Here is a 27,746-nt window from a genome sequence, read left to right as displayed (position 1 = left end):
TTGTTTAAGTTTTGAGATTCCTTTTGTAAGGTCATTACTATCATCAGGAATAGCAGCCTTTTCTTCATTTATTGGTTTCTCTAAAAGGTTTTTTGTTTCTTTTTCTGACCTTGCTCTGCTCGCTTTAATCTCCTAAAGTCTTTCATCCACTCTAATATGCTAACAGAGGGGTTAGGAAGCCCCCTTATTACCATGTACTTTAATAATAGTGTGGCAGGTACAGTTGGTTGCCTAAGACTATTCTCCCTCCTTATTCCATCTTCACTAACAGGACCTTGATTTTTTTCAGGTACCACATGTCAGGTGGCCAAGCCCTTGAGGGTAGAGAAGAAAGAAGAACTCAAGTCCTGGATGATGGTGTTGAGCACCTGAACTGTAGCTGTGGAAGCATTCTTTTCTGAATTTCATTTAATGTGAGTTAGTAAGTTTTCATTTTGGTTAAGTCCCTTCTAGCTGAGTTTTCTATTGCATACATGAAATGCTCCCAACCAATGGAAATAGTTAATAATGATTATATTTTTGAGCACTTGGCTCTTTTAAGCATTCTATTTAAAGCATTACTTTTGTTAATTAGAACACTCTGGAGGGTAATTATTACTATTTTGATGTAGATGGGAAAACAGACTCATAGAAATTAAGCAACTTAATCTAACATCGTGTAGTCTAGGAGTGGGGAACATTTTCAGGGTGGAAGGCCATATTAATTTAGCTGAACTTAAATAAGTATGTTCACGAAAATTCAGTTAGATATACTTAAAAATGTACATTATTTTGTAAAAATCTAACTACTATGTATGAATAATTTCAAAGAATGAAAAGTACTTATTAATTTTAAAGTTAACTGATATTTTTTCTTGACTCTTCAACACCTATACTGATTTTATTTTATTTTATTTTTTTTAAACATAAGACAAATCTTTATTCACCTTTTTCTATAAATAGGAGATAGTCTTGCATAGGCAGCAAAGACTGTCTACTATTGCCTCCCAGCAGATCCAAGAATTTAAATTAAAATGTTTCTGCAGCAGGAGTCTGTCTTCCTCATGACAGTCTTCTGGAAGAGACCCAGTTGTCTCTGCTTATAAGTGGGGAAGGAATACATTTTATATTTCTGTCTCTCTTAATGGACAAAATTATAAACAAGGCCAAAAAAAAAGAAAAAAGAGAAATCTATCTCCTTTCATACTTGGGGCCCTGTATCAATGGTTCACCCAAAATTTCTGTTAAGAAATTATTATTATTTTTTTTTTTTGACAAAGCTTAAAAGTCTACAGTTTATTACAGAGGAAGGACACAGTAGAGTAAGGGCATGAAAGTCAGGCTATAATCACAGCAGGTGACTTCCAGCAAGAGGTATGGAGAGCCAGCTATAGACTCTTGTGGTCCTCTCTTTGACATTCTTATATGACTTTCTTATATCTGCTTTTTGTTGTAAAGCATTTGAATATTTGGTTGCAGCATGGAGGTCTGCAGTTTCAGTTGATCCTTTAGATGGGTATTAATCATTTGCGATTGTAAGGACATATTGATTTGTGTTACATAAGAGAAGGTAGATTCACAGCAATAAGTGTTTGAAAAGCAAGAAGACATTTTTCGGGCATGTTGCTAAAGATGTGGGTATTCTGCAGTTTTCCATATTTCAGTTGGATCTTTCTTAGCATCTAACCATACTTAAAATATCATCTAGGGAGCTCTCAATCAATTCCCTTTATAGTTCGCGTTAGGTGCTTTGGTGATATCAACTAGGTGAGGCTGAAATGCTAACTTGAGTGTGAGGTCATGGTTCTCAAAGTCAGTGAAGCTTCCATTGTTACCAACAATTAATAGGCCTGTAACAGCTGCTTATTCTTCAAATGATTGGCATTTATTATCCTGTTCATCAATGACCTTCCCTAAGTGGGGAGAATGTTCATCTAAAATTTCCTTTTGAAGAAGTACTTTGAAAAAAGATAGCTTTTCTTGAAATGCTTGCATTTGGGGGCATATATCATATACCTATATAGATTAAGTTTTATCTTGCAAAGAAATTTTCAAGTCATTTTGACATGATAGCACATTTGTTTCCCTTGTGTTAATTCATCCCAACAAACTGAATTCTCCTCCATCTTTGATTACCACCCCCAACTTTGTTCTGTGTGTAGAAATTCTCTTTTTTTCTCAAATCCTACCTGTCACACTTCTCCAGTGTATTGTTTTGTATTACGTGAACCTTGTGTTATTTTTGTTTACTTTCTCTTCTCTAAAAGAGTGTAAATTTCTTTAAGGGGTGACCATCTTTGTAGTTTCCATAATGCATAGTTAAATAGAACAGTCCATGTTTTCAGAGACTTTTTGGGTAAATATTGTAGTCTGTGGAGTATTCTTCTGTTGTGGATCCAGTTGCTTCAGTCATATTACTTAAATTAACTCCAAACAGTGTCTTCAGTGATCACTTCATGATGCAGGCTCTTGTATCAATTATAGTAATTCATTTAGAGGCCCATGAACCTCAGATTTGCAATATGTGCTCTGCAAGTTAGAAATTCAGGTGTTTACTTCCCTCTTGTGTGATTGTATCACACTGAAATTTGTAGCTTGTTCTTTAGAAAACTCACCAGAGAGTAAGGAAGGGGAATAGATTAATATTACTGAATTTTTTAGGAAACTGAACTGGATTGTTGAAATTACTATACGTATGCTATAAAGGAAGTGATTTTTATCTTAATGACAATATATTTTAGTACAATGGCCTCATTCTTTGCTTTTTGTTTTGGTGGCCTAAGGAACCCAAAAAGGCTAAGGGGTAGTTTTAGCTTCCAATTTATTGAGATTATAACTGTGTTACTTGAATGTTAGGACCTCCAAAGCTACTTAGCCAAGACTACTACTGAATAAGAAATAAAAATTCTTCAAGTGAATTATTAGATGTAACACCACTTGGTTCTCATTACAGTGATGTGTTTTGGCTGTGGTAGAGATGGCACCAACTATTGTCCCTGGTTTAAGACATGAAGGTGTTAATGCAATAAACTAATGTAATGTTCTGTGGTCTATCAAGAAAGTATAGTTCCCTTTGGACAATATTATAACAGAGGAGAAAAGTTGACACAGTCCTGGGGTGAGATGGTAAAAGTATATTCTAGTCCATTTATGTGGCATCCATTCTAGATGCCATATAAATGCCATCTTCCCAAATTCCTTAATGACTAGAATGGAAAAGAAGACCAGCTATTAGCTGCTTATCAAATGCAAGGGGCTATGGTGGTTTGCTCCTTTGAAGAATAGTACATCTGGAAATGCTGTTGTATTGGCAGCACTACCTGATTATGTTTGTCATTAACTACTGTCATTCTTCATGATTCTTCCGGTGTTTACACCAGCCAATTAGGTGAATTAAAGGAGAATGTGGTAGGAATCATCATCCCTGCATTTCTGAATTTTTTGATGGTAGCATTAAATCTGCAATTCCTCTAGGGATATAGTATTGCTTTTCTTTACTATATTTTTAAAATTAAAGGCATGTGTGTACCTTTGTGTGTGTGTATTCATTTACCCTTGAACTTCAAAAGCCCTCAATGACAGGCCACATTGGTGTTTCAGGTTTTTGAGAATCAGTATAAATTTAGAGTCAACATCTAAGGCCCCTGCGTAGCCTAGGCATTTCTTTTCCCCAAAGTCCAGTTATCCAGGCCATATTGTCTCTGGGGAAAACTTGAGTGAAAATTCACGATGTATACTTGTGAGTACATGGGAGGATGCTTTCTCAGAAAGGCCCAGCTTTCTCAGAGTTGAGTGGGTTCAGGACTGAACTTTACGTCTGGTAACTGGAAAAAGATGTGACTCTCTTTTGTAGTAATCTGGGTTAGATTTCTGTCTCATGTTTCTGTCTAGAAATTTTCCACTTATATATGTCTACCAGTGTTTTAGGATGCTCATTTATTTCACTTCTTGAGACCTCATCCTTAATTAGTCATCACTACAGATTCAAAACACAATGATTACATTTCTTCCTCATGATTTATTGTGGTCACTCTGCACAGCTTGTATCTGATCCATCAGGGAACCGATTCCTTGCACTTACTTGAATCATCATTTCCAGTCTACAGAGGACAGCCATCATAGCATTGGACCTCTCTGGACTGGGAATCAATCATCATGAGCAAAGGCACAGAACTGAGAAGATGGGACAAGAGCAAGTCAGGATGGTTTAGCACCCTGCCTATCTGTGAGTCTCTTCCTCATTCCTTCTTTCACTTGGCTGCATGTACCTTCATAGAATATTATTCTGATTATGTTAGTTTCCTGCCCAGACACCTTCCATGGTAGGGAAGTTTCTAACCATCCTCGTTTTAAATGGTATATCCTGCATGTTTTCTTAATCACACTTACCAAAAATATAAGCAGATGGGAAAGGGTAATTACATTAAAAGTCGATGTTGGAATTCTTCTTCAGATTTATTTGAGAAAATACCCCAATGCAAAAAAAAAAAAAAAAAAAAAAAAAGAAAATACCCCAATGCCTGCGTTGGGTGTAGAAAGTCAAAACCCAAGCAATTTGGGTTTGTTTTGAACTAAACTAAAGCAAAAAAAGTGAGGAATTTTCCAGTAACTGGAGTAGGAGAGATTGGACACTGGGACAGATGACAGGAGCTAGGAGACGATGGAAGTCTCTGCATTATGTGATGGGACCCTTCCCAGGAATCTCTCATTCCTATATTTTTAATAATAACTACCAACTCAAGAGCTAGAAGAGAAGATCCAGCAAAAGGCCTAAGTCATGCACTAGGAAGCCATGTGGAAAAATAGTCTGTACCCAAGGATGCAGGAGCAGAGAAGAAAATACAAGGAAGAAACCTTGAGAGTTTGCAGGAATCTAGGGGACACTTTGGGCTGATAGAGGCTGTAGGGCTAGGATTTAGGCAGAGTGCAGCCAGACCACTGAGGGGCGGGGAGGCTCTAACTGACATCCAAGCTACATACTTTTACTTTAAATATTTGTGACTTTATTTTTTGCTTGCTACATTAGAGCGATCATGTCTTCATCTGGTTGATTTTGCTAAAATATGAGAGGGGTCATACTGCTGTAGGGATTTCTTCAGTTACCCAAGTAAAAGACATTTGTAAATGTCCTTTCTCACTTCATGAGAACAGGCTAAGCACCAGGAAGTTCTTGTCTAAGTATCCGGGTGGGTGTGTAAAAAATAATTTTTTTTTTTTTTGACAGCAAAAACTCAAGGAAAAGGATTGAGAGCAAATAGAGCGATACGACACATTGATTTTCAATATAACCCACATTCAGTATTTTACTATTTATCAATTGCAATCCATAGTCATAGTTGCCAACTCTTTGGCATGGTTATCCCTGAATTATGCAGAGGTTGTTCCTGGACCTCCATTGTTATATCTTGGCATTCTCAGCATCATCAGTCACTTTTTCAGGTACAGATGGGTCAAGTCTGAGATCTAGCCATGCTCAATGAAGCAGAATAGAAGCCCAGAGTTCTGATTCAGGTACAGATAAATGAGGTTCAGATTGGCAGGGAAATTGGCTTCTATGGTAGGTATGGCATTAACAGTTAGCACCCCTATTAGTAGTCTGGGGGCAAGGGTACAGACATAGTGGAAATTCTCATTGATGTGGAATCTAGAAGGGTTGTGGGGTTCCATGGGAGAGGCTTAGAAGTAGAGGAAGGTAGGTATTTCACATCAAAGAAGTCTTAAATGACAGTCAGTAAGGCCTGAGGCATAAGGTGAAAGTGAGTCTGGCAAGGCAGAGTCAAAGAACCCATCACCTAGGAACCAACTGTGGTAACAGCAGTTTGCAGAACAGGAGAAGTAAAAGCAGACCAGACCCAATAAGAATTAGGTTACTTGGGCTAGGAATGGTGAAGTAAATACGGACATTAGAGTTAGAAAACACATTGGTGTAAACTAACCAATGGTGAAAGTTGTTTCCAAGCCTGATCTATTGGTCTCACAAGGCTTAAATTATCTCCTGATTCAGGTTAAAACTGGCCTGAGGAATGGAGGGTGGCCCTGAGTGTGCAGTGAGTCTCAAGTTATGGCCCCAGTGATGATACAGAGCAGGAATTGAATCTCAAGTCTGTTTGGCAGCACAACTCATGTTTTTTTTTTTTATTGTTGGGGATTCATTGAGGGTACAATAAGCCAGGTTACACTGATACAACTCATGTTTTTGTCATTGCACCCATCATGCTACTTCTCCAAGAAAGAGACATATGCACTAGCTCTGCAGATAATGATCTGTTTCACTAGACCATATGCTCCTTGAAAGTAGATACTGTGTCTTTTTATTTTATTTTATTTTTTGAAACAAGGTCTTTCTCTTTTGCCTGGGCTAGAGTGCAGTGGTATAATCATAGTTCACCTCAAAGTCCTTGGCTCAAGCAATACACTTGCCTCAGCCTCCTGAGTAGCTGGGACTCCGGGAATGTACCATCATGCCTGGTATAATATTTTAATACTTTACAGAGACAGGATTTTGCTATTGCCCATGCTGGTCTTGAACTCCTGGCCTCAAGTCATCTTCCCACGTTGGCCTCCCACTATGACTGGCTGAAGCTGTGTCTTAAGTTTCTACCAGGGCCTGGAATATGCTTAATGGATATTTGTTGAATATATAAAAGAAGGCACAGATGGATGAACAAATGAAAACACAGTCTCTGTTAAGTGGGATATCTGACTTTCCCAGAGTTCAGTGAAATACCACTGTCCCAAACATTCTATACTATTTATTGTTTTTATTTCATGATATCCAAGCAAACTGCTGATTTAAAAACAATGACTTCCCTAGTTTATTCCTAGTAGAAATGAAGGATAGATGTTTTGTGCATTTAACCACTAGTCACTGTTACTGTCCTGTGTCATGTATCATATTGCCACGTGGTTAGTACCTCATGCTAGTATGTGTGGGTTAGGTGAGCAGTGTCAGCTCCGAGAAGATGAACATTTGGTCTGAGACCTTCTGGAGTAGAGAAAGAAAACCAATATATTATAAAAACATCTGGCTTATAGTTTTGTTTTGTGTATCCTTTATACCAGAAGTCCTCAAACTATGGCCCGCAGGCCACATGTAGCGGTGTGAATTCTATTTGTTCCCATTTTGTTTTTTACTTCAAAATAAGATCTGTGCAGTGTGCATAAGAATTTGTTCATACGTTTTTTTTTTTTTTAAACTGTAGTCTGGCCCTCCAACATTCTGAGGGACAGTGAATTGGCCTCCTATTTCAAAAGTTTGAGGATGCCTGCTTTACACCATTGTTGTACTTTTTAAAAATTTGCTCTCAGATGTCCAGAATTATGCTCATCATATTCCTGAGGTTCATAACACATCCTCAACCATTGACTCATGTATGGGCTCAAATATTATTGACTCATAAATATTCAGGTTCTTGGTTTCTCTTGAGAAGTCTAAGGATCTGCTCATATTGGGTCTATTCCCCTGCCAGGCAACCATTAGCTGCCTAGAGTTAATACCGATCTCTCTCGTTACCTGACCATGAGGCTTCATGTCAGTTGATGTGTATCACTGGGGTTGAACTGTCATTCTTTTACTTCCCCCATTTATATTACCTTCCTGGTGAGTGTCAGCATTGGAGTTGGATAGCCCTGCTCTGGTGGGCAACCCTCTGGCCTCCGCAATAACAGCTACCTTTTGTTGAACTCTTATTATATGCAAAGCACTAGACTAACACTTTTTCTTATACCATCTTTTTAATTCTCATAGAACTTTACAAGGCAAGTATGGATATTTGCCCTTTTTTTGAGACAAAGTCTCACTATGTCATCCTCAGTAGAGTGCTGTGGCTCACAGCAACCTCAAACTCTTGAGCTTAAGCAATTCTCTTGCCTCAGCCTCCCAAGTAGCTGGGACTATAGGTGCCCACCACAACACCCAGCTATTTTTAGAGATGGGGTTTTGCTCTTGCTCAGCTTGGTCTCGAACCTGTGAGCTCAGGCAATCCACCTCTTAGAGTGCGAGGAGTACAGGCATGAGCCAACGTGCCAGCCCTATGAGGCAAGTATCTTCATTTTACAAGTGTGTAAACTAAAGTTTGCAAAGACTAAGTGGTAACATTGAAATTCAAACCTTGAACTCAAAGCCTGAGTCCAAAGCTGGAGCATTCATTACTTCATATTACACACTTTCCCAACCACTAAGTTTTGCAACAATAGAATTATTGCCATAATGCAGTATTTCTCCTCCATTCTCCTCCATTCTCAGTCCCTATGGGGCTGAATGCCAGGAAGAGGGGCTGAGCACCAGACAGGGGCAGTCCAGCCCCTGTCATGCCTTGTGGTACATATTATTCTTTGCCATTATCAGTCTGAGCTATTGCTTTGTTTGTTCTGAGAGCTACAGCTATTCTAAAGAGGTCACTGTGACTCTCACAAATTATCAATCTTGGCATTTGTGTGTGTGTGTATGTGTGTGTGTGTGTGTGTGCGCGCATGTACCTGAGCTCTCCTGCTGCTATTCATGGGGAAGCTCACATAAAGGGGCTTGAGCTCTAGCCTCACAGTTCAGCTGTCAAGCCCTTGAGATGTGGAAGAGACTAATCTTGTGGGCTGGTGAGTAGGGCAGGTCCTAGAAGATACCATACTTCAGAGTTTGTCATCTCTCTGGTGCCTAAGAGAGTGGTCTGGGACTCAGGGAGCATGGAATGGGACATAGTGAAGGGTCACAGGAATCTAGGAAGGGATGTTTAGAGCAGTGGTTTTTGACCTTGGTTGTACATTAGAAATTTTTAATGCCTGGGTTCTGCCTTGCACAAATTAAATCAGGATTTCTAGGGGAGCAGCCAGGATATCAATACATTTTAATTTGTAGCCAGGGTTGAGAACCACTGACCTAGAGCTTTTGCTGGAACTTCTAACAGTCGTTGTTGTCCATGTGGACACGTGGTGTTTGTTAGAGAGAAGAAGAGCTTAGATCTCAACTTCAGAGAAGAGAAACTAGTGGCTGGTGTGTGTCTTTGTGCATCTGTGTCTGGATGTGGTGCTGAGTTGGTGGGTGCACTTGTTAACCAGCTGTGCCGAGGCACGCGCTCTGGCCAGCATATGTGATTCCTTCCTTTATTTCCTACAGGGCTGGTTCTTCTACTGCAACACCATGATGGTAAGGAAACTGTGGTCTCCCCCTCAGAGCCAGGGAGATTGTCTGGCTGGGAAGTCCCCCACATTGAGTGTTCCCCTGCAGCCCCATCGCACCCAGGCGCCTTTGTCAGGGATTACTGATCCAGTGCAGTTCAGCAGAGGACTTTTGGAAACCTGCTATTTGTGTCACTCACTTTGTGCCTTGATCCAGACTTGAGAACCTGTTCTGACCGAGATTTCCTAAGGATTTTTTCCTTCCTGGGACTGCTGTGTAGTTTTGGAGTGTGTGACAGGTTGGGGGAGGAACCTCCAGTGTGGCCTGGACTTGGGCTGTGTTCACATTGCTGCCTGGGATTTGAACTCTGTCCCTTCCCTTGGTGTCTGCCCGCTAACGTGTGCTCTCCCTTCCCAGGGGCTGCCCACAAACTGGTGTGTTATTTCACTGACTGGGCACAGAGTCGACCAGGCCCTGCCTCGATCTTTCCTCGTGACCTGGACCCCTTTCTCTGCACACACCTGATATTTGCCTTTGCCTCAATGAACAACAGTCAGATTGTTGCTAAGAATCTCCAGGATGAGAAAATTCTCTACCCAGAGTTCAACAAACTAAAGGAGAGGTGTGTTCATACTGGATGTGGGGGTTGTATTTTTAGATTTTTCAGATAGAAGAGACCTAAGCCTATTTCTCCTGTTACCCTTCAGCTTCCTTCTGATTCTTCTGGTCCTAGCTTCCTCTCAGACGGGGCTCCCAGGCACCCCCAGCCTAAGAATTCTCTGTCTTTCTTGCCTCCTTTCCTTTGTGGTTGCTCTTACCCATGCCCAGCATGATGATGTCTCTCTTCTCTGCCTGATAAATCTCAACTCAGTCTTTGAGCCAAGTTGTGAAGACCTCAGGTATTAATGCTGTTAAAGAGGCCTAAATAACAAATACTCAACAAATTCTAGTGTTTTGTTACCATTTGTCACATGTGAGCGCCTTAAGGGAAGGGGTAGTGTCTCTTATGTCCTAGTGTACCCAGGGGCCTGGTCAGTATCTGGCACAGAGTTGGTGCTTGGTTAGTATTCCTCTCTCCAGGACTCCTGGGATCTTTCCCTGTCCAAGGGAAGCTTTGTCATAGTGGTTGTAGGTGGGCAGGGAAAGACTCCTGGGCCTCTAGACTGCAAGCTTCGGGAGTGGGGAGCTTGGCAGTGTTGTTCATTATTGTATCTCAAGCACCTAAAGCAGTCCATGGGACATAATCATTGTGAAGTAAGTATTTCTTGAATAAGAAATTGAGTGGAGAGAAACACGTTCAGCTACTCTTTTTTTTTCAGGGAACATCATGGGATGTGGGGGAGTTTGGCGGACTTTGTACTGCCTGGAGTTGTTGGGCTGTGATGCTGGGGTTGATTGTTCTCCTCTCCTTTTCTTTCCTCCCCTTTCCGGTGCTCTTCTCTCTCCTTCCCTCCACCTGCCTTGCCCCCTTTCCTTCCCCTGACTGCCTCCTTCCTATTTCCTGTTATCCCTCCAATGAGCAAAGCAAAAATATTAGTGACTGCAGCTGCCCACTGGAGTAAGAATCCAGCGTCTCAACCCTGTCCCCCATGTCACAGGAACAGGGAGCTGAAAACACTGCTGTCCATCGGCGGGTGGAACTTTGGCACATCAAGGTGAGGTTTTGCTGTTACTGTCTCTCCCTGGGAGGGTGCAGGCAGGCTAGAAGTGAGGACAGCTTGGCCATGGGGACAGCAAAGTTAGTGCACATAGCTCCCCAAGTCATGAATCCTTGACCCTGTTTCTCCGTGGGGTTCAGAGCAGACAGGAAGTTCCAGCAGGTGGTATGAAAAGGAGGGTCAGAATGGGGCACTCACAATCGTCCTCTCAACCCTACAGAAGAGGAGAGTTATTTTATCCTCCAAGGGGAGGAATTTTGTGCAGAATGAGATGAATAAGCTTCAAACCTCACAGGGCCTGGGTTTCTTCACTTTTTAAATGGAGCCCATGATAATCAACCTCAAAGGACTGTCTCAGAGGAAAGGAAGTAACAATAATATGTTCAGCTAGTGCCTTGGCACATAGTACGGTTCCACAGGTGGTGGCTGCTCTTGTAAGCGTCCACGAGGTAATATGGAGATGACGAACTGCCTTCATTGTCTCTGAAGAAACCTTCCCCCTATTTCATGGCTGGGGCCTGGTAGAGGCCATGCCAGCCTTCCTGCCTTAGGCATGAGATGTAGAGGGAGACCTGATGCAACTTGGGAAGGCTATCCAGGTGAGATGGGGAGGTCGGGTGGGCGCGGCAGGCAGCTTTCCCTGGGCCAGGCTTCACCCCACCTAGGTGCTGAACACTCTCCTTGGGCCACACGCTGGGCTAGAGCTGCACGTGCCTTACCTCATGAATGCTTGGGAGAAGCTCATAGAGTGGTTGTCTGTATTCCATATTGGTGGGAAAGAAAGCAAGGGTCACAAGTATTAAGGAACTTGCCCTACTTGTCCCAGGTGTCCCTCAGGGATCACCCAGTAGGAGGTGGCAAACAGGCAGTGAAACTCAGGCCTGTATATCTCTGAATATTTTCTCATCGGGGCCCACAGGATTAGCCCCAAACTGCCTAAACTTGAGCTCTAGTAGTTTGAATTTTTCTAAAAAAATTATTCACTATGGAAGAGAAAATTAAAAATTTTTTAAAAATCAAGCAAATGAACAAAAGAGCAAAGGGATAGGAGCCCCTTATCTGAATAAGTAGTTCATCCCAGGCCCGGCTTGGCTCATAGATCTTTCTGGTCCTTGGCTCATGTTCCCTCCCCTGATATTAGATAACTAGGGAAAGAATGTCAGTGCTAGGACAGGTCGTGGGAATTGAGCAGGTACCTATGAGGAGACAACACCAGGCAAGTGCCTTGCCAGTGGCATTACCATGATTTGGGGGCAAAGCTGGATCAAGCTAGCTTTGCCCTCTCCAGGCTATGGTGTTGATTTTGTGCCTGTGCCATCTGGCTGGGGCAGTGCCTGGTTTTCATCTGCACCCTGCTGCCTGAATTCTCCTCAGTATGTAGCCTTTGGTGCTAGAAGGGGCACTAGAGAATGTGTGAGAGTTTCAAAGTTTCTGCTCTCCTTTCCTTCAGCCATACCTGCAAGGGGTCTGAAAGGAGATTGTGAATCTGTGGATGGTGTTCTTAGCCTCACCCCCTTCTCCCTGCAGGTTCACCACAATGTTGTCCACATTTACCAACCGTGGAAAGTTTATTGCTTCAGTTATTTCCTTCCTGAGGACACATGGCTTTGATGGCCTTGACCTTTTCTTCTTATACCCTGGACTGAGAGGCAGCCCTGTAGATGACCGGTGGAATTTTCACTTGTTAATTGAAGTAAGGCCAGTCTGGACGCTCCAGAATCCAGAAATCATTCTACTTTTATCATATCTGAGCTTGTGGGAGAGGAGGAGCATAAGGCCAGGGGCAGGAGAGAGGAGACAGAGGGTTCTTATACTGCCATCACCTAGAGGTGCAGGGCAGAGTGGCTGCTGAGCAACTCTATGGTTGCTCTCCTTTCTCTGCATCCTAGGCTTGCTCCAGCCCCTAGCCTCAGCGATAGCTGCAGGACGCAGCTTGTGGGGTGCCCTTAGGCAGTGTCAGCCTGCATTTGTGCTCCTGAGCTGGCTTGCCACCCCTTGACTAAATCATTCACCAGGTTGGGTTGTATCTGCCTTTCTCACCAGCCTGTGATAGGGCCCATGTCTGCGTGTGACTCACCTTTGTGTCCCCAGGACCTGGCTCATGGGGTTCAGTGAATGCTTCTGTCTGGTACCACCCCCTCTATCATCATCTGGTTCTCTGCGTCTTTCTCTGTTTCTTCCTAGGAGCTCCTGTTTGCCTTCCAAAAGGAGGCACTACTCACCATGCGCCCAAGGCTGCTGCTCTCTGCCGCCGTCTCTGGGGTCCCATACATCATTCATTCATCTTATGATGTGCGTCTTCTAGGAAGGTGAGTACACGTTGCCTCAGTGGGGCAGGACACTGGAGGGAAGGAGGCATCTTGACTTCAGAACCCCAGAGCTCCCAAGCACTGTCTCTGAGCTCCCCATGTGCAGGGTGCTTGTGCTAGTTTGAAGGAGGATTTAGGAGAATGGATGAGAACAAAGGTTAGCTCCATTATTCCCTAGGGCTTTCTTTAGCCAACACTCTGTCTCCTCTCTCCTGCCCCTGGCATTATGCTCCTCCTCTCCCATGAGCCCAGATATGATAAAAGTAGAATGATTTCTGGATTCTGGGTGTCATCCCCACCCACAACAATATTAGCGGGGTAGTCTTCTGCATAGCCAATTGCCAGGTCTTACAAAGAAAGAATCACAGAGCCTTGGATTCTTCCCACCCAGAGCACAGCCGTAGGCCTGCACTGTGCACAGGTGCTCTGGCGTTAGAGAGGTAGGTAAATTAACAACTGCTGCCACAAAAACAAAACTAGGAACCCGGTCATGTCCTTCAGTGCAGGTCTCTATGCCAAAATCAAAAAGCTAGACAAAGAATAGCACATAAATATTTCTGGACATGCCAGATCTCAGCTAATTTTTCTAGAACCTCTTGAGTCAAGAATTTACATATGAGGAAAGAGAAGCAAATGTAGACCAATAGAGAGATGGGCATTTCTGTGTGTGATTGCACTGGGGAGAGTGGTTTCAATGTAGAAGGAAAGATGAGAGACCCGAGGTGGGGGTGGGGGTGGGGCATAGAATTTGTTAGTTAACCTATCTGAGTTTCAATTTCTTTAACTTTAAAATGGAGATACTTACAGTCCTTAGGGCATTGGCCAAGTTAAAATTACATTAGATAACCAGTGTAAAAATCTTACACCTGTGACCTGGTGCGGCTCATCTGTACATGGCCATTCTGAAAGCTTTCTGGGGGGAGGTGGGTTTCAGTGGCTCCTGGGATGGTAGGATAAGCTCTTTTACTGCTATGGGATGGTAGTGCTTTTACTTGTGACCATTTATGCAGACTTCTGTTAGTACTTGTATTGGGCCTGGATGTATTTTTTTCTATCTGACTCCTTTCTGACTCCACAGATACTGTCAGGAAGTATAGACCCTGATGCACAGATGTCCCTAATTAGCAGATGGCTATAGCCTAGGCCCCACGGGCAGAAGGAGTGGGGAAGCTTGAGTGACCAATGCACAGCTAGCTAGCTAGTTAGTGCTGAAGCAGTCTGATTCGGAAATCTGGCTAGCCTGGTCTTCATATCTCTTCCTCCTGCCCCTTACAGACTCCTGGATTTCATCAGTGTCTTGTCTTATGATTTACATGGAAGCTGGGAAGACTTCACAGGACATAACAGTCCTCTGTTCTCTCTGCCTGAAGACACCAAATCTTCGGTAAGTAAAGAAAGATCTCAGGCAGCTCATACATCTGCCCTTGAGCATAGGCTATTGGCTCTATAACAAAGAGGGGTCTGTATTTTTCCTACCTGCAGGCATATGCTATGAATTACTGGAGAAAGCTTGGAGCGCCCCCAGAGAAGCTCGTCATGGGTTTCCCCACCTATGGACGTACCTTTCACCTCCTCACAGCCTCTAAAAATGGGTTGCAGGCCAGAGCGATGGGACCAGCATCTCCAGGGAAGTACACCAAGCAAGCTGGCTTCTTAGCTTATTATGAGGTGATGATAATAAGGGCCTCTGTCTAGCAGTTAGGGCTCCCCCACCCCCTGCTAGGTCAATGGCCTGGACAAGGGGCAAAGGCAAGGGTGAGAGTGTTAGAGACAGGGCAAAGAGGTAGTTTATTGGGGAAAAAGAAATCCACTATTTAGATTTTATTTTTTTAATTTGGGGGGATATTATTTGAGTTGTTTGTAAGGGATTGAGGGTCTTGGTGGAATCTGAATGGAAGGATTTCATTGCACCCCTTAAAAGGATCTTAAATGTTATACATATAAATCCAGACTTGCTATAAGGCCTAAATAAAAATTATTGATAATTGCAACATATATAATTTCAAACATACACAAAAGAAAAAGAATAGTATAACCTCTGTGCCCCACCCCCACCACTCACTAAGCTTCCATCATTAACAATTCCTGGCCATTCAGTGTAGAACCTTTTGCAAAACTAAGTAGGATCTGAAAGAACTGAAAACATATATGATGATTCTGAAAATAGTTATCTTCAGTACGTTCTGTTTGCAAAAGTAAGGAAATGTATACTAAATTAAAAACATTCCGTGTAAATGTTTGACTCAAAGCGAAAAAGATATATAACATTAAAAAAAAAAAACAATTCATGGCCAGTTTCATCTCTGCTCTCTGACTCCCTCCCTTCCCACTGCAAGGTTATTTTGAAGCAAGTCCAAGACATTCTCTTCTGTATGTTCTTTCACTCTACCCCAATTTCTCTTCATCAAAGCTTACTCTTGAGTGGAGGAAAAAGACAGGTACCCAAGAGGACACAGTAAGAGGTACACAAGTGTGTGGCTGTAGGGATCTGGACAGGTCAATTTGAGCAGAGTTGAAGCACAGAGAAATTCAGATGGGCAGGAGCGATGAGATGGAAAGGACTTCGTGGGGAGAGGAGAGCAGGCACAAAGGCATGTGTGTGTTGGATGTGCTGGGTGGAATAGTGGAGGTGCTGCATCCCTCTCCAGTCTCTGCTCTGTGCTGGCTGGATGGAAGTGTTTCCTGCTAATCCAGTGAGGAATGGTCATGAGTGATGGCCTAGATGAAATAATGTTTTCGAAGGACATTATGGGTCAAAGAGGCTTTGATAGAACCAAAAGAAAAAAGAAATAACTTCACCCTTAACTTCAGTAGCACAATTTGAGCACCTATAACTCTGTAGCGTGTAGTTTCTAGCACAATGCTGAGTACCCAGTAGACGTGCAAATGCTTGATTCATTCTACAACCTAGTTTTCTGTGCCTTCAAGACCTTTAAATCTAGGTTTAAGTGCTAGTTTGATAACTACCTGTATGGGGTAGTTTGTCCTGAGATCTAATGAGCAAGGAGAGACTTGTTTATTAAAACAATTTGAAAAAGACACAGATTTGGTCAAAGATCAGGTATGCTACTCTTAGTATATTAGTACTGGCATTATGTACCAAACTCTGGCTTTGTTTCTCAAGGATGTCATCCACTCCTTGGTTCTCTCTGTTTCTCCATCATGGATGTTAGAGGAAGGAACATGTCACAGTAGGCATTTATTCAAAATAGAGAGGAGCTCCTTTGTGATTGGCTTCCCTGTGCTCTCTTTGGTACAACTGCTCATTCCCTGATGAGGCGTTCTTGGGTTCTTTATCCCTGGTGAAGGAATAACTTTGTCTTCTGGTGTTTCTCTCCATGGTACTTCCTGGAACTAACCTGGTGGTCTCTTGGCAGATTTGTTCCTTTGTCCAGGGAGCCAAGAAACACTGGATTGATTATCAGTGTGTCCCATATGCCAACAAGGGGAAGGAGTGGGTTGGCTATGATGATGTCATCAGCTTCACTTACAAGGTGAGACCCTGATTTTTCTTGCTCCAGCATATTGTTATCCGTGGTTTCCATAGGCCCTACTCTGTACAACATGTGTGTGTGTGTATGCATGTATACGCATACATCTGTGTGTATGTATATATATGTGTGTATACATTTATGTATGGGTATACACGTGTATATGCATGTATATGCACAAATTTCTGTTTATGTGTATGTGTACACATGTATGTGCACACATTTTTGTGTATGTGTATACGCATGTATGCATGTATATGTACATATTTGTGTGTATATGTGTGTGCATGTGTATGTACACATTTATGTGTTTAAGTATACATGTGTGTATGTATGCATATGCATGCATTTATGTGTATGTGCATACATGTGTGTATGCATGTATATACACACATTTGGGTGTGTGTGTACTGTGTGAACAGTGAAGGGCGAGGATGATTAGATCAGGTGAGTTTCAGGCATCCCATTTAGTCTAACCCTATATTTTGAAAATAAGGAAACTTGGCTCTGAGGGAATTTATATTTTCTCAGTTGACACAACTTTTTTGTAGCAGTCTCTTCTTTTCTTCTATTCTGGACCAAATAATTTTGCATCAGGTAAAGTGCTCCATGAATGTTCCCGATTCATGGCAGGGGTGGGAAAGTCAGGGAGACTTCCTGAGACAGTGAGCAGGAGACAGAGAAGTTAATGACATGGGTGAAAGACCCGGTAGTGCAGAAAGCTCACAGAGGTTCAAAGAAGAATTTGGTTGGAGCAGAATTTTTTATGGAGTGACTGAAATGCTGGTAAAGGTGTTTGATCTTTACCCTTTAGGGCAAAATCAGGTTTCTGTGGGTGGATGACCTGTAGTTTTGAGGTCTTTAGACTGTGACCACAACTCTCTCCATGTGAGTAGTGTTTTATGAAGTTGAATCTGGCAGGTCTTAATGTGAACTAAAAGAAAATTGACCTGTTCCTGTGGTTCCTAAACCTGCCTCTGCTTTGGAATCACTTGAGAGATTTGATAAATGTAGAAATCTTGGTTCTATCCCTGAATTTCAGTAATTCTTAGAAAAAAAATTTGGAAACTGTTCTAGTATATCTCCACATGTTCATCCTGCTATAACTAGGTTCACATTTTGAAAGCTCTGAGGGACACAGAGGTGTCCAGGCATGAGATAATGAGCGTCTAGACTAGGGTGGTTGGAAGGTGAGCCAGTTTAGGGGTAAGAAATTGTCACAATTTGGTTCCTGCTTATTCATAGCTCTCCTACTGAGGTAGAAGTGGTTAAGTGTTGGCTGTTCTTTGGGGGTGGTGAGTGGAAGGCACAAGACATAGGGAAGCACTTCTGAAGATTTACTGTGTACCACCTCTGTGTATCATGGGGTGCGAGGCCTACTGGGAGGGGGAAGCTAAAAAAGCATGGCTTCCAGCCTGGTTTGTGAATAGAAGACACAGAAAAGATCAATGACTCAATGGAATTGTCCAATTGGATGGAATTAAATCTGTGACCCACAGGACATCAGGGAGGGGATTGACCTCATGCTGGAGAAGGCCTGAGACCAGCAGCAGAGGGTAGAGTTACTAAGAGGGGCAGTTACAGTACCTAGCAGGGATCACTCCCTAGACTTCTCAGAGTTTCTACACAGTATGGACACTTCGAGCAAAGGAAACAGACAAGCTATGCTATAAATAGAGAGCTGCCTTCCTCTTTCCCCAGAACATTTTCTTACATTGGGAAAACCCTTTTCCCAGGGAGGGCTTACATTCCACAGCCAACTTCTCTCTCTGGAGGGGAGGAGGGCGATATATGCAAGTCATCCTATATGAGCTCCGAGTCTCATAATTTCAGGGTTCTCCGTAGTGCAGACTCTGCTGCACGTACAGATGAACATGTGGCTTTCATCTTATTGCCCTTTGGGTAATTAAGGCATGAGAATCATTTCAAGGTGCTCTTTTGGCTGTTTTTTTCTTTTTGTGAGAACTGAATGTTCTGTTCTCTGATCTAGACATCTGGGGGGTGTGTGCATGTATGTTCAGAGGATGCCAAAAAATATATACACATTTGAAGAAAGGAAAGAAAAACTATTAAATTTGTAGTATGCAATACTATGTATACATCCATGTCTTATCTTGTATATTGTATTTTGTATCTCTTGTAATTGCAGAAGTCAAATGTGATTGGTGCATTAAAATTGTAATACAGTTTTTTCATTTCTTAAAATGTGTACACATTTTTTGGCACCCTTTGTATGTATATACACGTAAAACTAGCATGATAACTTGTTAGTTTGTAAGTAGAACAAAACCTCAGAGCCTTCACAGTTTTAGACTTAATAATTGAACTCCTCCTCCTTCTATTTTACTTCTGGGGAAAGTCAACACCAGGAAGGAGCCAATGGCCTTTGCCAATTGTCTAAGTCACATAGTTATTGGACACAAAGGAATCTGTCTTTACCATCAGACTTGACAGGGAGTCCTGACTCGGTATTACCAGGACCTGGACTGGAGTTTACACTCTGCTGTTTAGGTATAATTTTATTTCAGATTAATATGAGGGTACAGACAGTTAGGTTCTATTGTTTGTGTTTATTAGGGAGAGTCCGAGTTGTAGTTGTGCCCCACACTCAGGCTGTGTGCCATATACCCCTACATCCTGCCTGTTAGGTGAGAGCACCCCCACCCCCTCCCTCCTTCCATTTGAGTTTGTGTTTTTCTCTTGTGTGGATGTGTATTTGTTCATTTATTGGTTTCATATATAGTGGAAGTTTTAAAAAGTATGGATGAAAGGCTTTATTTTCTCATCTGTGAAAAAAGTACAATATTGGGTGGTGCCCGTAGCTCAGTGGGTAGGGTGCCAGCCACGTACACCAAGGCAGGCGAGTTCAATCCTGGCCGGGGCCTGCTAAATGACAACTGCAACAGCAACAACAACAAAAGGAGCCAGCGTCATGGCGGACGCCTATAGTCCTAGCTACTTGGGGGCTGAGGCAAGAGAATCGCTTAAGCCCAAGAGTTAGAGATGCTGTGAGCTGTGACACCATGGTACCCTAGGGCGACAGCTTGAGACTCTTTTAAAAAAAAAAAAAGAAACAAAAAAGTATAATATCATCTGTTCTATCTGTACTTTTTAGCATCATTATGACATAAGGAAGTGATTTTTAAGTACTAAGTGTACAGCTTAGTATGATAATAATGGTAATTAGCAGGTTAGGGAACCTAGAGGGTTAGTAGATAATATTTAGTGAATATTAACTATGTGGCAAGTCTTAATCCCAGTAAGTTATATGTAGGAAAAAGTTGTATAACATTTTTATGTAACATAAAACATAAGATTTACCACTTTGATTTTTAGGTCTACAATTCAGTAGCATTAAGTAAATTCAGATTGTTATATAACTATCACTACTACCCATCTCCAGAACTTTTTCCTCTTTCCAAACTGAAAATCTGTGCCCATTAAGCACTAACTCTCCATTCTTCCCTCCTCTAGCCACTGGCAACCACCATTCTGCTTTCTGTTTCTATGAATTTGACTACTCTAAGTACCACATATTAAGTGGAATCATACAGTTTTTCTCTGGTTTATTTCACTTAGCATATTTCATCTGTATTGTATTATGTATATGTAGCAGTTATTTTGATCCTAAAAATGTTGGAAATGTTATCCATTTTTTATAAATGGAGCAATTGAGATATGTAACAGGGTTGGGTGGGGTGGCTCACACTTATAATCCTTACACTCTGGGAGGCCAAGACAGGCAGATTGCCTAAGCTTGAGACCAGCCTGAGCAAGAGTGAGACCTTGTATCTACTAAAAAATAGAAAAACTAGGTGGGCATTGCAGCGGGAGCCTGTAGTTCCATCTACTCAGGAGACTGAGGCAAGAGTATGTCTTGAGCCCAGGAGTTTGAAGTTGCTGTGAACTATAATGATGCCACAGCACTCTACTCAGGGTGACTTTACCCAGTGAGACTCTATCTCAAAAACAAAGAAACAAAAACAAAACAAAAAAAATACATAATGGCTGTATAACTTTTTCAAGATTTCCTAGTTAATAAGCAGCAGAGGCTGGACTCAATGAAGGCTATACTCCTACCTACCCTGCTACAGTACCTCCTGAAGTCTGTCTTCTGTTTTTTTTGTGGTTCTCAGACTAGAGGGTAGCCACTATAGCAGGTTGACTAACTGTTACTTTTACAGGCATGGTTCGTAAAGAGAGAGCATTTTGGGGGGGCCATGGTGTGGACATTGGACATGGATGATGTCAAGGGCACTTTCTGTGGTGCTGGCCCTTTCCCCCTTGTCTATGTACTGAATCATATCCTGGTGCGGGCTGGTAAGTAGCAATGACCTGGTAGCTGGGGTTGGAAGTTACGTAACCAGGCATTGGGGTGGGACCTTCTACTAGGGCTAAATCAGTGGTTCTCAACCTGTGGGTCATGACCCCTTTGTAACAATGAATAGTACATCCTGCATATCAGATATTTACATTATGATTCATAACAGTAGCAAAATTACAGTTATGAAGTAGCAACAAAAATAATTTTATGGTTGGGGGTCACCACAACATGAGGAACTGTATTAAAGGGTCACGGCATTAGGAGGCATTAGGAAGGTTGAGAACCACTGGTCTAAATGCTTTGGTGAGACAATATGGCATTGAGGGAAGAGATTAAGCTGTGTCAGGCCACTATGTTTTCTAATCTTCATTGGGATACTTGGCCCTATTTTGACTTCTTGGAGCTTCCTTCACCTTACCTGTAAAATGTGAATAATGATTACATTCATAACATTTTATAAGAATTAAATGAGATATGGGATGAAAACTGCATTGGTTCACAATTATCAATCAATATGCCAGTTTATTGCTCTGTTTCTTTATTTTACTTTCATGGACAAGAGCTAGAAAAGGGAATTCTCTTTGTGATAGTAGAGGCTGCCCTGGCAGTAAGGAGATGGAACCGAGCATGCTCGGGCTGAAACATCCTTAGCGATGGTTTATGATCCTCATCTTATATACAACAAGACTGGAGCTCAGTCAGGCCAAATCTTTAGGTGAGCTGTTCACTGCATACTCTCTGGAGCCTCCTTGGCATTGGCTTTGTTCCTGGTGACTCCTACAATATATAGGCAATAAGAGGCTTCTCATTGAGGATTCTTCTAGTGAGAAATTAGGCCTTGACAAGTGCCACTGATGGTGCAGTCAGAGGGGAGAAAGTGAAGACATAGCATAGGGAACAGTAGGTTTCTCCCTGGAGTCATTCACCAGAAATGTAGCAAATCCACTGAGTGCCCCTGGGTGCCTGGAACCAAGTTAGCATGATGGGGTGGGGAGCAGGGCTGCTGAGTGGTAGAATTTCACTTGTGTTTTCAAGTGGTACATTATGAAATCCAGTTCTGGATTTTGAGAGCAGGTACTTTGGCCCTGGAGTAGTTCTAGCCTGCCTTGCCAGTAATTAATAGGATGAGAAGGAGATAATAGGAATCATATTCTTTTCTGGTGATTTTTTTCTAGAGATCAACTCAACTTTACCACAGTTTTGGCTCTCATCTCCTGTGAATTCTTCAAGCATTGACCCTGAAAGGCTGACTATGACTAAGATTTTACCCCCAGGAGGAGAGGCTTCAGGCACCAAGATTAATAGAAATTATGAAAACATGACTACAAACCCCATAGGTGGAATGGTGACTCCTAGAAGGGAAACTATATCCTTTGGAAAGCACACTGTAGCTCTAGGAGAGAAGACTGACATCCCTGAGGGGAAGACTGTGACCTCTGTGGACTATCAGTCTGTGACCACTAAAAGGCTGACTGTAGACCTTGTGTGTCTTCAGACTGAGACTTCTGGAGAGAAGACCATGACCCCCATGGGTCATCAGTCTGTGACCCCTGGAAAGATGACTGTGACCCCTGTGCCTTTTCAGACTGAGACCCTTAGAGAGAAGACAGTGCCCCCCCAAAGGAAGCCTGTGGCCCCTGAAAAAGTGGCTGTCCCCCCTAGAAGGATGCCAGTCCCCCTTAATAGGCAGATTGTGCCTCTAAGAAGGATGTATTTATTTGGCATCTAAGGTAGGCCCTTACCCCAGGGTGGGTGACTTGGGCCTTCAGATGGAAGTTAAAAACAAGATGCTACCCTACAGCTCTATCAGCCAGCTCCCAGAATACATTACTGTGGCTTTGGTTCTACTAATGGGAATCATTCCTCTGTTAACTCAATGTCCCTTCCAACAAATCTTCCCCCTCTAGAAAAAGAAAACTCTGCTGTGGATTAAGGAACCTAAGGTCTGTTGGTAGCATGATCTGGGGAAAGCCTTTGTCTTTTCTTCTCAGTGATGTGCAGAAGTTGCCCACCATTCACAGGGCAAAACAGGCCCAATGGATGAATCTTTTTTCTGTTGAATAAATTGCAAATACAAGAATCCACCTGAGTTCTCTGAGATTCTTTTAGTTGAAAGGAGCTTCACACTCCATTTGTCAGTTTCTCCCTTTCAAGGTCATTTTCCCCTAGTGCTATTTTTTGAAAGAGGAAGTTTACATCTAGGCTACAATGATGTTTTCCAATGAGGATTATGTGCTTCTTTTTCTGCCATGAGCAACTGCTTACCTCACTGTTGGTCAGAGCCAGAATCTCTTCTAGAACAGTTTTTCATAATCTTCAAGGGGAGCTGGGAGAAGAAGAGAGAAGTTGAATTTTTCAATTATATTTTCTGCTTGGTAAAATATTTATTGTCCCTGAAAAAACACCCTCACCTAATTTCTCTTCAAGAAGTGGTTGAGGATAAGGTAAAAAAAGTATTTCAAAAATTATTTTGTATAGTATTACCAGCACGTTGCTCCTAGGTCTCCTCCTAGGAGACCAATTCCCACACATTAAACCCTACAATCTACCTAGGGAGCAGTTTCCTAGGCATGAAAGACCCTCATAAGTTGCTGTAGACACAGGATCAATTTCTAGCCCTCCGCTTCTAGGAGCAAATGCTACACAGAGTGGATATCATATCTATCATGAATGCTACTTTTTCTTTTAGGAGTGTAGGCTCCAAGTATTTAAACCAGGAGTCTTAAATTAAAATGCCCATAGAACCAGGAACCTGTCATAAATGATTGAAGCATGTGAAAGCACATGGCTACACGCCTGTGTTGTCACAGCATGTCATGTATAAGTTTTATGTTGTTGCATAACCAACCAATCCTAAATGTTAGTAGCTTATAAAACCACCATGTACTTGAATCAGAAATCTACAGTTTGGAAATTAGAACTGGGTTTAACTAAGTGGTTCTTATTGTCTTGGCTGGTCCTGGCTGATCTTGGCCAGAGTCATTTATGCATTTACAGTTAGCTGGTAGGTTGGGTTGGGGATGACTGGTATGTTTTGGCCTCAGCTGGGTTGACTGACATCTCTTTCTATGAGATATCTCACTCTTCAACCAGGTTTGTTCACATTTTGGTAGTCATACAGGGTGACCATAAAGTTCGCATGCAATTATTTATTTATTTATTTATTTATTTATTGTTAGAGACAGAGTCTCACTCTGTCACCCTTGGTAGTGTGCTGTGGTGTTACAGCTCATAGCGACCTCCAACACTTGGGCTTAAGTGATTCTCTTGCCTAAGCCTCCTGAGTAGCTGGCGCTATAGGCACCCAACACAATGCTTGGCTTTTTTTTGTTGCAGTTGCCACTGCTGTTTTAGCTGGCTGGGACTGGGTTCAAACTCGCCACCCTCACTATATGGGGCCGGTGCCCTACCCACTGAGCCACAGGCACCACCCTCGCATGCAATTTAAAATAGTTGCCACTCTATATAGTCAGAAAGTAAGAGAGAAAAATAGATAGTTAATTTTAAAGTCACTATCATATTTACTGTTGGATCATATTTACTGTTGTCCTGCTGGCAAAGCAGATCAAATGGCCAAGCCCCAAGTTACAGAGGTAGGGAATTGTCCAAGTGGATACAGTGAGGCATAAACAAATGAGAGGACATCACTGCAATAATACACCACACAAGTTCAATGTTCTAGTATTTAAAAGAAGCTAAAACGTGCGTATGTGTGTGTATGTATGCATGTAGTGGAGATTTATTTATTTGAAGCATTATCTAATATGTGTGCAGTCAGATGTAGCCTATGGACGTCAGTTATGACCTTTGCACCAGGGCCGCTTTGATAGGCCAGTTGGATCAAAGGGTACCACGTTTGCATTAAGGTTTGATGGGATAGAGATGGGTTGACGTTTCATTCTGGACCATGGATTGTCTTAGGTGTCTTCACTTATACTCATCTAAAATTTTGAGGATTATATAGTGAATTGGTCATGTTTAAAGTATAGATAAGGCATAGAGGTAAAACTTTAGCCCTTAGCTCCTATATGGATAATAAATATTTTTGATGGATCTTTATGATATTTTGTCTGTTCCATTTTCTACATGTGCTTTTTATTCAAGAGTGAGTTGCCCGGCAGTTTCTAATCTATCTATATTTTTATCTAACCGATAAAGTTTTCTCTTTTTTTATTGTTGGGGATTCATTGAGGGTGCAAGAAAGCAGGTTATACTGATTGCATTTGTTAGGTAAAATCCCTCTTACAATTGTACCTTGCCCCCCAAAGCATGTCACACACCACTGATAAAGCTTTCTTAAACTTTTCTCTTAGCTATTAAATTGATTGGGATGTCTACCTTCATCAGGTCAAAGGACCATCAGGGTTCTTGCCTCTACTGATGAAAGCTCTTAGTTGCAGACAGTGGAATCCACTAAATCTAATTTGGGGAAAAACATAAAAAAGGCATTGCATGGTATTAGAATTTTTTGGGGGATCAGGAAGCTAGGATGGGATACTATATGGCCAGAAACAGCATGCCCAGGAGGTATGGATGACTTTTTAAACCATATTGTTAAGGGTCTGAGATTTTATCCTATTTTCAACCTAATAATTTAGCTGTTTGCAGTGTGTGTGTGTGTGTGTGTACACTGACAGATAACATAAGAACTGTGGATCTGAGACAGGGGAGTTTGCTAAAATAATAGTAGCAAAAGCCAGAACAACGTCTTATACCAGTTGCATAAACTACAGTCCCATGGGAAAATGCAATGAGGAAAAAATTATGCCTGCACATGCAGAGGGTGCATTTCACGAGAGGAGCCTTGAAATTAGGAAACTGTGATCTTCTGGGCTCCTGGTACCCTGGTACCCTGCCTATGTTCCCATCCTCTCTCCTGCCTAGAGATAGAGCTCTATCTCTAGTTCACAAGGCTATTTGCTATTTATATATCCTAGAAAAGATAGTCCAAGATGTATAGAAATGCCAGAACCATGGAAAACACTCTGCAATAGTTCCAACAGTAACTTCACACTAATCACTGCTTTCAGCTCAGCGTCTATAAAGTTGGAGACTAGATACAGAATCTCTGCCTCAGCTTCTAGAAGACCTGGTCTTCCTTATGCACTCGTCTTTATTCCGTACTTTACTCAGTAAGTTTCCTGTCAGTACATTTGCCTGGCAGCCCCTATGCCACATACAAAACTGTTACTTCAGGAAATCTTGGAATTGTTGGTTCAGCTTGTCAGCCTGTTACAAGAAGGTGTACTGGAGGGGGTTAGCATCAGTATTTTTTTTTTTTTTGAGACAGAGTCTCACTTTGTCACCCTGGGTAGAGTGCTATGGTATCACAGTTCACAGTAACCTCAAACTCCTGTGCTCAAGTGATCTCTTGCCTCAGCCTCCCGAATTTTTATACATGAGGTCTTGCTCTTGCTCAGGCTGGTCTTGAACTCATGAGCTCAGGCTCAGACCCACTTTGGTCTCCCAGAGTGCTTGGATTTCAGGCGTGAGCCACCATGCCTGGCCCTAGAATCAGTATTGAGTTTGGTAATGTTTCAACTGTAAGGATCATTCTGTGGACTCCCAACATATGTATAAATCCTTCTCATACTTGAGTATGCTAATAACAATTGCAACAAATTCTCTCAACTAATACAATTCAACAATTCACACTCTCAATGAAAAACGGACTAAAAACAAATGGACCTAGCTGTATTCAATAACAACTTAACCTTGAATTGAAGGGGTTAGGGAAGAAAAGAACTAACCTTAGTAACTTTAACTTTGGAAGATAGAATTTTGACTTTACATATAACTGAAAGGCTAAAGACAAAACTATACGCAAACACTGCACTCTAGTCATTAAATCTTTTTTTCTTTATAGGTGTAGACATTAGCAATTCTGAAATATGTGTATTAAGCAAATAAATATTCTGTGGATAAGGAGAGTTGGATTTCTTACGATCAGAAATGAGTTATAAATAGGCAAAGGGAAGAGGCTAGAGTTAATACTGTGGTGTTGAAATCGGAAGTATCAGTATACAGTGATGATTTTAAAAATATATACAGATAAAGTTGATATAGAACTGACACAGAAATATGTGCGTACATGAATATATTTCCTAGCTTTAATTGCTGAGATGGCTTGAAGTAATGATATTCTAGTAGCAATAAATACAAAGTACCCAGATCTTAGTTTCTAAATTCCATTCTCTAGTAAAAAGGAACCAGAGATCTTGAAATGGCTGATTCTTGGGCTGAGGCTGAGGAAAGTACAAGAAAAGACTAGAGCATCTTATGATTCCAGAGAGTAAGGAGTACTTAAAAATGGTTGGGTCATGTCAAAAGGACATAGGAATCACCTTGAAGGAGTTGCAATTGGCCCAATCTGGGACAATTTGAGCAACAATGTAAGTAATAATAATAGATTAGAACTCACAAAATAAAATATCATGAGTCCATTCTATCAATAAATAATTGAATAAATAAATAAATGAGAAAGAAAGGACAGCTTATTCTTTTTTGATTTTTTTTTTGCCGGGGCTATGTTTGAACCTGCCAATCCGGCATATGGGACCGGCGCCCTACTCCTTGAGCCGCAGGCGCCGCCTTTTTTTTTTTTTTTCAATTGTTGGGGATTCATTGAGGGTATAATAAGCCAGGTTACACTAGGTAAGTCCCTCTTACAATCATGTCTTGCCCCCAAAAGGTGTGGCACACACCAAGGCCCCACCCCCATCCCTCCTTCCTTCTCTCTGCTCTTCTTTTCCCCACCCCTCCCTCCTTCTTTCTCTCTCTGCTCTCCTCTTCCCCCACCCCCACTGTGACCTTAATTGTCGTTAATTGTCCTCATATCAAAATTGAGTATATAGGATTCATGCTTCTCCATTC

General features: G+C 41.9%; 1 protein-coding gene across 1 annotated transcript; it reads left to right on the top strand.

Moving 5' to 3' along the window:
• Positions 1-189: 189 nt before the first annotated feature.
• On the top strand, positions 190-22,933 carry OVGP1 (oviductal glycoprotein 1). The gene is given in 14 exon segments (XM_053592871.1): positions 190-413; positions 4,079-4,204; positions 9,089-9,118; positions 9,509-9,713; positions 10,690-10,746; positions 12,277-12,442; positions 12,934-13,058; positions 14,334-14,442; positions 14,541-14,726; positions 16,436-16,552; positions 20,734-20,869; positions 22,049-22,587; positions 22,589-22,712; positions 22,715-22,933. Coding segments are annotated over 13 exon segments (1,956 nt in total). The 5' UTR covers positions 190-413; positions 4,079-4,134; the 3' UTR covers positions 22,807-22,933.
• Positions 22,934-27,746: the final 4,813 nt, after the last annotated feature.

Source organism: Nycticebus coucang, chromosome 5, assembly GCF_027406575.1.
Source record: "Nycticebus coucang isolate mNycCou1 chromosome 5, mNycCou1.pri, whole genome shotgun sequence".
NCBI classification, from domain to species: Eukaryota; Metazoa; Chordata; class Mammalia; order Primates; family Lorisidae; genus Nycticebus; species Nycticebus coucang.
Note: the sequence above shows the minus strand (reverse complement) of the source record. Positions and strands in the feature narration are given on the sequence as shown.